The following is a 10,675-nucleotide window of genomic DNA, read 5'->3' as shown; positions in this document are numbered from 1 at the left end:
GCTCTATACTCTGGGCAGGGTCCTTGAGGGTGCATGGGAGTTTGCCCAACCAGTCTACATGTGCTTTGTGGACTTGGAGAAGGCACTGGACCCGTCCTGTGGGGAGTGCTCAGAGAGTATGGGGTATCGGACTGTCTGATTGTGGCGGTCCACTCCCTGTATGATCAGTGCCAGACCTTGGTCCGCATTGCCGGCGGTAAGTCGGACCCGTTTCCAGTGAGGGTTGGACTCCGCCAGGGCTGCCCTTTGTCACCGATTCTAGAAAATTCCATCTAATATAGACCTGAGTTCAATTCCGGGCTCAGGATCTTTCTGTGTGGAGTTTGCATGTTCTCCCTGTGACTGCGTGGGTTCCCTCCGGGTACTCCGGCTTCCTCCCACCTCCAAAGACATGCACCTGGGGATAGGCCCCTCCCACCTCCAAAGACATGCACCTGGGGATAGGCCCCTCCCACCTCCAAAGACATGCACCTGGGGATAGGTTGATTGGCAACACTAAATGGGCCCTAGTGTGTGAATGTTGTCTGTCTATCTGTGTTGGCCCTGCGATGAGGTGGCGACTTGTCCAGGGTGTACCCCGCCTTCCGCCCGAATGCAGCTGAGATAGGCTCCAGCACCCCCCGCGACCCCAAAAGGGACAAGCGGTAGAAAATGGATGGATGGATACCGAAAATACGGTCTGATTACAAGAACATTTGAAAAAGTACATGAGTAAGAAGACAAAATGAACCTTTTTGAGCACGCTATAACGAGGAGCTGTTAACTACCTGCGCCGGCGCTCCATTGATCATCAGGTAGTACAGTTTGCTGAGGATGCTCTGCTGCAGCTGGTCCCAGGAAACAGACCGATCCTCCCTCATTAGGAACGGAGGACCAAACCTGGAGCACAAAGCAAACCTGTTAGACTTACACAAACACTGCGCTGCTCTCCCTCGGCAGGGCGTAATAATGAATAAAACAAATGATATCGCCATTAGAGCAGGATTGTCATTATAATATCTCTATGGGGGAGAGGTAATACATGGGCAGAGGAGGAGAGGGAAAAGCATCACTCTAAAAGGATGGATCCCATGACACATTCATTAGAACACACGTTTAATTGAGGGCAGTCTGGCTCGGATTTATTAGCAGCGCACAATAACAACATCTCATCAAAACATTTAAAGTAAGGGTCAACGTCTTCTAGGAATACAAGAAATATGTTTACATCAATTTATGAAACCATATCTTACCCCCTTTAATGCGCCTTATAATCCAGTTTTTTAAAAATGAAATCAACATAAAAAACACAATATATACATTATATATCAATATAGATCAATACAGTCTGCAGGGATACAGTCCGTAAGCACACATGATTGTATTTATTTATGTAAAAAACAAACAAAAAAAAACAAACATTTAAAGTAAGGGTCAACGTCTTCTAGGAATACAAGAAATATGTTTAGATCAATTTATGAAACCTTATCTTACCCCCTTATATATGAAAAAAGATTGAAAACAGCCCATTCATTGACAGTGCGCCTTATAATTCAGTGCGCCTTATGGTTCGGAAAAATACGGTACAGAAAAGATAAAGAAAAGCTGTCATTAACAACTACCATATTTTTTAGACCATAGGGCGCAACGGATTATTAGGCGCACTGATGATGAGCCGGTCTATTTTTATACATTAAAGGAGTCATATTATTATGATTATTTTCTAAAAGTACAAGACTTCCTTGTGGTCTACATCAGTGGTCCCCAACCACCGGTCCGCGGACCGATTGGTACCGGGCCGCACAAGAAATGTAAAATAAAAATAAAAAAAAATAAAAAAAAAATATATATATATATTTTTTTAAAATTAAATCAACATAAAAAACACAATATATACATTATATATCAATATAGATCAATACAGTCTGCAGGGATACAGTCCGTAAGCACACATGATTGTATTTCTTTATGTAAAAAAAAAAAAAAAAAAAAAAAAAAAAAAATTATAAATACGACTTTAAAAAAAGAAAAAAAAGAAGGGTTTTTAAGCCTTTTTTTAAAAGCATCCACAGTCTGTGGTTCCCTCAGGTGGTCAGGGAGAGAGTTCCACAGACTGGGAGCGGCGGAGCAGAAAGCCCGGCCTCGGAGGTTGGAGGAGGTTAGCCTGTCCGGAGCGGAGGTGTGGTGTGGAGGATTTGGGGGTGAGTAGTTCTTTGAGGTAGAGGGGGGCATTTCCATGGAGGCACTGGTGGGTTAGTAGGGAGACTTTGTATTCAATCCTGAGTGGAACAGGAAGCCGGTGAAGGGATTTGAGAATTGGTGTGATATGGTCTTATTTCCGCACTCTCATCAGCATCCTAGCAGCACTATTTTGTATGTATTGCAGCTTCTGGATGTTCTTGCTGGGGATCCCGACAAGAAGTATGTTGTAGTAGTCTCCTAATAGGTGCCATTTTGTGGTTCTTAAACACACACCATAATAATACTTGTATGTTGAAGCACAGTACGTCTGACTATGGCAGTCCTAATGCTCCGCAGTCGTACTAAAACATTTTGACGGATTTTTGAGCGTCCTGTGTGATGTTCTATGTTCTCAATGGAACATCAAAGTTTTGGTCTCGCTTGTTGGCGTCATTTATTGAACAGGCGTCAACCTGCAGTCCACACGTGTCTCTTATGTGTGACTGCCATATACTGGCCACACTTATCATTACACCATGTACCAATTAAAATTGCTTCAAGGTCGGTAAGCAGAACTAGAATTAATAGGTATATTAGGCGCACCGGGTTATAAGGCGCAAAGTGAAAATGAAAGTATTTTAAGTGCGCCTTATAGTTTGAAAAATACATCAAACATAAAAACCAGGTTCCAACGGGCTGAGGAGAAGCAATGGTGGACTACGGATGACTGGGTGAAAGTCCTATTCAGTGATGAATCATGAATCTTGATGATGCAACCTTTCTTTGGGTTTTGGTTCCAATGAGATTCATGAAGACGACCGCCTGAAGAAAACATGCACACTTCCACAGTCGCTACCTGAGTTTCCATTGCAGTTTTTTTTGCAAAATAAAAGCGATATTTCTACAATTTCAACAACGTTGTAGGGGCTTCCATTAAAGGGTGTTTTGCCTCAGCAGCTCTCGTAGAATATATTCCACTTTGAGGAAGACATTGCAGCCACGCTGTAGCCGGGATGGCCATAGGAGACCAAGGCAGCGTCCTTAAGGGTCTGTCCGAGCCCACGAGTCGGCCTCTGTTCCCGGGAAGGGACCCCGAGACGACCCGGACTGACTGATCAGAATGAAGACCAAGTTGCCTCACCAGTTCCATGTTTAAGTGACCTCTAGATGCCAACTCAGTGCTCATGTTGTTTGTTAGTCTTCTCCTGTGTTAAGTGCTTGTTCCTGTCCTGTGCTCTTATTTTGGTGGCACTTCCTGTTGTGTTGGTGTTTTTTCCTGACTGCTTTACGACTGCCTTCGAGTACTTTTCCCCTCACCTGTTTGTGATTAGCGTTATTTAAGTTGAGCTTGCGACGCCATGTTTTTGTCGGGACTAGGGTTGTACGGTATACCGGTACTAATATAGTATCGCGCTACTAATGAATCAAAAACAGTACTATACTCTGTTTGAAAAGTACCGGTTCGCTGTATTTGTTTTTTTTTTACAGGAATGACGGCGCGTCGTCACGTCATGACATTGCTAGTTTTACGAGCAGAGGAGCATGTTCGGCAGCGCACACACACAGAGTACTTACAAGCAGACACAGTGTGTAGACAGAAAAGGGAGAATGGACGCAGTGTTTTAGCTACTTCTAAATCCCTAATCCTGGCCTCCATGGCAACAAATAAAGTACGTTTCTTACAAGTACCATTATCACTGGAGGGCGAGGAATAGCTAAACATGCTTCACTACACACCGTAGGAGGATACAATAGCTCGCCGGCGTCACAATGTAAACAAACGCCATGGGTGGATCTACACCTGACATCCACTGTAATGATACCAAGTACAATGGCGTATCTAGTCGATACTACTATGATCACATTGATATTTTTTATCGTCACAAAATATTTTTTCTTTATTATTTATATTATGTTTATAAAGTCAGTAAATACGTCCCTGGACACATGAGGACTTTGAATATGACCAATGTATGATCCTGTAAGTACTTGGTATCAGATCGATACCTAAATGTGTGGTATCATCCAAAACTAATGTAAAGTATCAAAGAAGAGAAGAATAAGTGATTATTACATTTGAACAGAAGTGTAGATAGAACATGTTCAAACAGAAAATAAGCAGATATTAACAGTAAATGGACAAGTGGATTAAAAATCATTTTTACAGTTTGTCCTTCATAAAGTAGACAAAATAATAGGTGTATAAATGACACAATATGTTACTGCAGACTAATTAGGAGTCTTTGTTTGTTTACTTACTACTAAAAGACAAGTTGTCTAGTATGTTGACTATTTTATTTAAGGACTAAATTACAATAATAAACATATGTTTCATGTACACAACATTTTTTTTGTTCAAATAAAGACAATTTTTTGTGGTCCCCTTTATTTAGAAAAGTATCAAAACACATTTTGGTACCGGTACGCACTACTTTGTGGACGCCGTCTGCTCCACATTTCCTGTGAGTGTTTTGCTGGGTTTCAGCATTTTGTTTAGTTTTCTTCATAGTCTGTCCGGGCAGAGCACTTCCCTGTTGCTCTCGCTTTTTTTCCCCTTTGTCTATTAATACCCCTTTTTTGCTGCACCTCGTATGTCTGCATTTTTAAAATCACTACAAACTCCGGCGTCTTCTACGACGCATCGCGTGACAGAAATGTCTCAAAAAACCACCTCATGAGAGCGCCAAAATGTTTAAGCGATAGTTGAGTTTTTTTTTTTTAAATATGGGCGTTTCCATGACTTGGGGCTGCACTTCAATAAATGCACTTTGGATACTTTTCTTCTGCCATCAATGGAAAGGATGTTTGGGGATGATATCCTTTTTTCTACATGATACTGCATCTTGTTAGAGCAAAAACTGTCAAAAGTATCCATGAAAAAAGATGTCCTGCAAATAGTTCAGATCCGAGTCCAATTGAAAATCTGAGGTGCGAATTGAAGAAGAAGAAAAGGTGATTGCAAGTCTTGCAGAAGAACTGGAAGATCCACTTTGAAAGCTCCTCAAGATCAGCACTCACTACGGTCTTTGAATTCTGCACAATAGTGCTATTTGTCTCTGAGATGTGTCACCCTTACCCTGACCAAAGACCAACAACACATGTCCACCACAGAGGATGCTGGCCGTCAAAACAAGAGGACCACATTCTTCCTACACTTTGAACCCCGCGGCTTGTAAAACGGTGCGGAAAATGTCTGGATTTTTTTCCTTCTGCCGACGACCATAATGCAGTAGTAAAAAAACAACAACAAGCAAATACACTGAAAAGGTGACATCCACTGTAATGATACCAAGTACAATAGCGTATCTAGTCAATACTACTATGATTACCGTACATTCATATTTTTTAGCATCACAAAATATTTTTTTCTTTTAAAAAAAATTCATATTATGTTTATAAAGTCAGTAAATACGTCCCCGGACACACGAGGACTTAGAATATGACCAATGTATATTTCCTGTAACTACTTGGTATCAGATCCATACCTAAATGTGTGGTATCATCCAAAACTAATGTCAAGTATCAAAGAAGAGAAGAATAAGTGATTATTACATTTGAACAGAAGTGTAGATAGAACATGTTCAAACAGAAAATAAGCAGATATTAACAGTAAATGAACAAGTGGATTAATAATCAATTTTTACAGTTTGTCCTTCATAATGTGTACAAAATAATAGGTGTATAAATGACACAATATGTTACTGCAGACTAATTAGGAGTCTTTGTTTGTTTACTTACTACTAAAAGACAAGTTGTCTAGTATGTTCACTATTTTATTTAAGGACTAAATGACAATAATAAACATATGTTTCATGTACACAACATTTTTTGTTCAAATAAAGAATTTTTTGTGGTCCCTTTTATTTAGAAAAGTATCGAAATACATTTTGGTACCGGTACCAAAATATTGGTATCGGGACAACCCTACTGATGACTATTGACGATCCTCTCCATGCCGAGCTCTAGTACGCACTACTTTGTGGACGCCGTCTGCTCCACATTTCCTGTGAGTGTTTTGCTGGGTTTCAGCATTTTGTTTAGTTTTCTTCATACTCTTTCTTTTTGTTCCTTTATCTATAAATACAATAATAAAAAATTTGGTCCCCGTTATTCAGAAAAGTGTTGAAATACATTTTGGTACCGGTACCAAAACATTGATATGGGGACAACACTAGTTGACATTCATAATACCCGTATTTTCCGCACTATAAAGTGCACCGGATTATAAGGCGCACCTTCAATGAATGGCCTATTTTAAAACTGTGTTCGTATATAAGGCGCACCGCATTATAAGGCGCATAGAATAGACGCTACAGTAGAGGCTGGGGTTGCAGGACCTGTTGTGGCTCAATATTAGTCCATATATAAGGCGCACCGGAATATAAGGCGCACCTTCAATGAATGGCCTATTTTAAAACTGTGTTCATATATAAGGCGCACCGCATTATAAGGCGCGTAGAATAGACGCTACAGTAGAGGCTGGGGTTGCGAGACCTGTTGTGGCTCAATATTGGTCCATATATAAGGCGCACCGGATTATAAGGCGCACCTTCAATGAATGGCCTATTTTAAAACTGTGTTCATATATAAGGCGCACCGCATTATAAGGCGCATAGAATAGACGCTACAGTAGAGGCTGGGGTTGCAGGACCTGTTGTGGCTCAATATTGGTCCATATATAAGGCGCACCGGATTATAAGGCGCACCTTCAATGAATGGCCTATTTTAAAACTGTGTTCATATATAAGGCGCACCGCATTATAAGGCGCGTAGAATAGACGCTACAGTAGAGGCTGGGGTTGCAGGACCTGTTGTGGCTCAATATTGGTCCATATATAAGGCGCACCGGATTATAAGGCGCACCTTCAATGAATGGCCTATTTTAAAACTGTGTTCATATATAAGGCGCACCGCATTATAAGGCGCGTAGAATAGACGCTACAGTAGAGGCTGGGGTTGCAGGACCTGTTGTGGCTCAATATTGGTCCATATATAAGGCGCACCGGATTATAAGGCGCACTGTCAGCTTTTGAGAAAATTGGAGGTTTTTAGGTGCGCCTTATAGTGCGGAAAACACGGTAGTTTCATGTCAGTGCTTTGATTAGTAGGACTGAGGAAGTGCGTCCAAAGTCAGGTACTTGGCAGAGTCCGCTCCTCCCACAGTCCTCAGACCGGGTGGCACGTTTGATCAATGACGGACAGCCATTTTGGAAGGAGAGACTGACAGCGACTCCGACTCCCGCAGATGAGATTGGACTTTCTCACGGCCGCGCTGGCGAGCTCGCGTCTATTGATCTGAGGTGTCTGATGGACCGCCCCACGTCGGATCCCTCAGACCTTTGATTCCACAGCGCTCTCGCAGCGAGATGGATGTCGGCCATTTGGGTTTCTGGGAGGTGAAATGACCTTGACGTGCTCCCGGTGCCGAGCTAAATATAAAGCGAGTGAGCATCCCAGAGTAGCTCTTCTTAGCTGAAGGAGGGCGAGTAGACCGGAGACGCCACCATAATCCTAACCACTCACGCTGGCGAGGGCGCGACTAATAAAAACATTAACTGGGCTCTTTTAAGTACTGAAGGACTTGCAAAATAGTTGAACAATACATGTATGATTCAATTAAGCGAGCCGAGGTCATACGGCCCCGTTCGTCACAATTTACCTGACACATGAAGCGTGACAGATTTGGGGCTGCACTATCCACTTTAGCCTCCAGAGAGCAGTGTTGAGCATCTTCAAATGTGTTTGGTAGCAATTCCAACGATGACCACAGCCTCCGGTGCTGTGTAGAGTGGCGCTGTCCATCATTTTCAGCAGACTGCATGGCAAAAATCCCTCTTCCTCTCGTGCGAGATCCACCCAGGAAACGGGGCCGTATGAGTCCCTTCCCTCCTAACCCCAACTAACATTTTATTTTATTTTATTTTTTGATGTGCCTGAAAGAGCGGCAGCACATCAAAGTAGCTCCTTTTGACTTCCTTCGTTTTACTTTATTTTTGGAATTATTCTAGAATTTCCTTTTTTATCACTTATCATTTTTGTTATATATTGTAAATATTATTTAAAAAATTAATAAAAAACAAACAAACAAAAAAAAAAAAATACATATATATACGTATATATATATATATATATATGTATATATATATATATATATATATATATATATATATACGTATATATATATATACATATACATATATATATATATGTACATATATATATATACATATACATATATATGTCTTAATTAGATTATCCAAAAAATAGTGCTCGATACCGTGGTAGAACGTAATATGTATGTGTGGGAAAAAATCACAAGACTATTTCATCTCTACAGGCCTGTTTCATGAGGGGTTACCTCAATCCTCAGGAGAATCTCCTGAGAATCTCAATCTCAATCTCCTGAGGATTGAGGTAACCCCTCATGAAACAGGCCTGTAGAGATGAAATAGTCTTGTGATTTTTTCCCACACATACATACATATATATATATATATATATATATATATATATATATATATATATATATATATATATATATATATATATATATATATATATATATATATATATATATATATATATATATATATCCATCCATCTTCTACCGCTTATTCCCTTCGGGGTCGCGGGGGGTGCTGGAGCCTATCTCAGCTACAATCGGGCGGAAGGCGGGGTACACCCTGGACAAGTCGCCACCTCATCGCAGGGCCAACACAGATAGACAGACAACATTCACACTCACATTCACACACTAGGGACCATTTATATATATATATATATATATATATATATATATATATATATATATATATATATATATATATATATATATATATATATAATAAAAAAATACAAATATAATATAATATATCCATCCATTTTCTACCGCTTGTCCATTTTTGGTGTCGCTGGAGCCTATCTCAGCTGCATTCGGGCGGAAGGCGGGGTACACCCTGGACAAGTCGCCACCTCATCGCAGGGCCATATAATATATAAATATACATATTATATACTGTATATACGTATAATATGTAAATATTACATATATGTTATGTTTTATATTGCTACTATGGTCCTTTTTTAATCTACTTTATACCTGCATTATCCTTTCCATCCTTACCCTTTCCATCCTTAGTAAATGAGCTACTGTGTGGAACAATTTCCCATGTGGATCATTAAAGTTTCTCTAAGTCTAACATTAGCCATGTGCACATGGGCACATTTAATTGGATTAAAAGCCGAACCGGAATAAAAACGCCTCATGTAAACACGCCGTTCGGAATATTCTGACCCGATCACACACGTTGGATAAAATTTTTTATTTCGATCGAGACGAGAGGTTTATGCTGAAAGTCATCGGGATTGTAGCGCATGAAAACGCGTCTTCCGAAAGTATGGTCTGGAGTGTCGTGTGTGGATGAAACAATAAATAAACTGTTTTATTCACGACATTACCGCTACGCTAAGTGCTAGCTGCTAGCCTCAAACACTACACAGAATGTCGTAACATGAAGTGCAGCAACTTATAGATATCGCAACACAAATGGCACGGGACAGCTCCATTTTCAAAAAGAGTGGTAAAACAAAAGTAGTGAACAGAAAGGAAAAAAACCTGATAAATATTTACCGTGATAACTTTGGACAAGTAGAGATGCACAAAGTTTGTTTACAGTGGAAGTCACTGCTTAGTCAGCACCTGCAGTGAGCGAACTCGTCCAAAAGGTGGCGCCATAGCACAAACAATAACACACCTTTCTGTTTATGTTATGTTCTGCGCATGTCAAAGTATTCCAATTTAAGGTGTGATGCATAATAATGCACATCGTTTATTTCCATGTTCACAGGAACATTGTAATCCCAGATTAAACACATGTTGCTATTGAGGCCAATAACCACTCATAACTACGCTCTAATTACACCTAGATTGACCTAACATGAATGGTTTAGGGATGTGGGCGGGACTTAAGTATCTGAATAAACCCACTATGCACACACCGTGAAATAAGAAACCTTAATCTCCTGACTGTAGAAATAAATATTAGTGCAGTGTAGGGTTGTACAGTATACCAGTACTAGTATAGTATTGCGGTACTAATCAATCAAAACTGGTACTATACTCTGTTTGAAAAGTACCCGTTCCTGGGCATGACGACGCGTCGTCACGTGGTGACATTGCTGGTTTTACGAGCAGAGGAGCATGTATGGCAGCGCACACACACAGAGTACTACTTACTTGTGGGGCGGTATAGCTCGGTTGGTAGAGTGGCCGTGCCAGCAACTTGAGGGTTCCAGGTTCGATCCCCGCTTCCGCCATCCTAGTCACTGCCGTTGTGTCCTTGGGCAAGACACTTTACCCACCTGCTCCCAGTGCCACCCACACTGGTTTGAATGTAACTTAGATATTGGGTTTCACTATGTAAAGCGCTTTGAGTCACTTGAGAAAAAGCGCTATATAAATGTAATTCACTTCACTTCCCCACTTCACAAGCAGACACAGTGTGTAGACAGAAAA

At 40.7% G+C, this 10,675-nt stretch overlaps 1 protein-coding gene across 2 annotated transcripts in view; it reads right to left on the bottom strand.

The window, feature by feature from the left end:
• Positions 1 to 10,675, bottom strand: part of usp43b (ubiquitin specific peptidase 43b) — a 197,385-nt gene that overhangs the window by 32,692 nt on the left and 154,018 nt on the right. For both annotated transcript variants that reach the window (XM_062037413.1, XM_062037414.1), the window contains exon 8: positions 768 to 879. In XM_062037413.1, coding sequence (XP_061893397.1) covers positions 768 to 879 — 112 coding nt within the window. The remainder of the gene's footprint in view (positions 1 to 767; positions 880 to 10,675) is intronic.

Source organism: Entelurus aequoreus, linkage group LG25 (assembly GCF_033978785.1).
Source record: "Entelurus aequoreus isolate RoL-2023_Sb linkage group LG25, RoL_Eaeq_v1.1, whole genome shotgun sequence".
NCBI classification, from domain to species: Eukaryota; Metazoa; Chordata; class Actinopteri; order Syngnathiformes; family Syngnathidae; genus Entelurus; species Entelurus aequoreus.
Note: the sequence above shows the minus strand (reverse complement) of the source record. Positions and strands in the feature narration are given on the sequence as shown.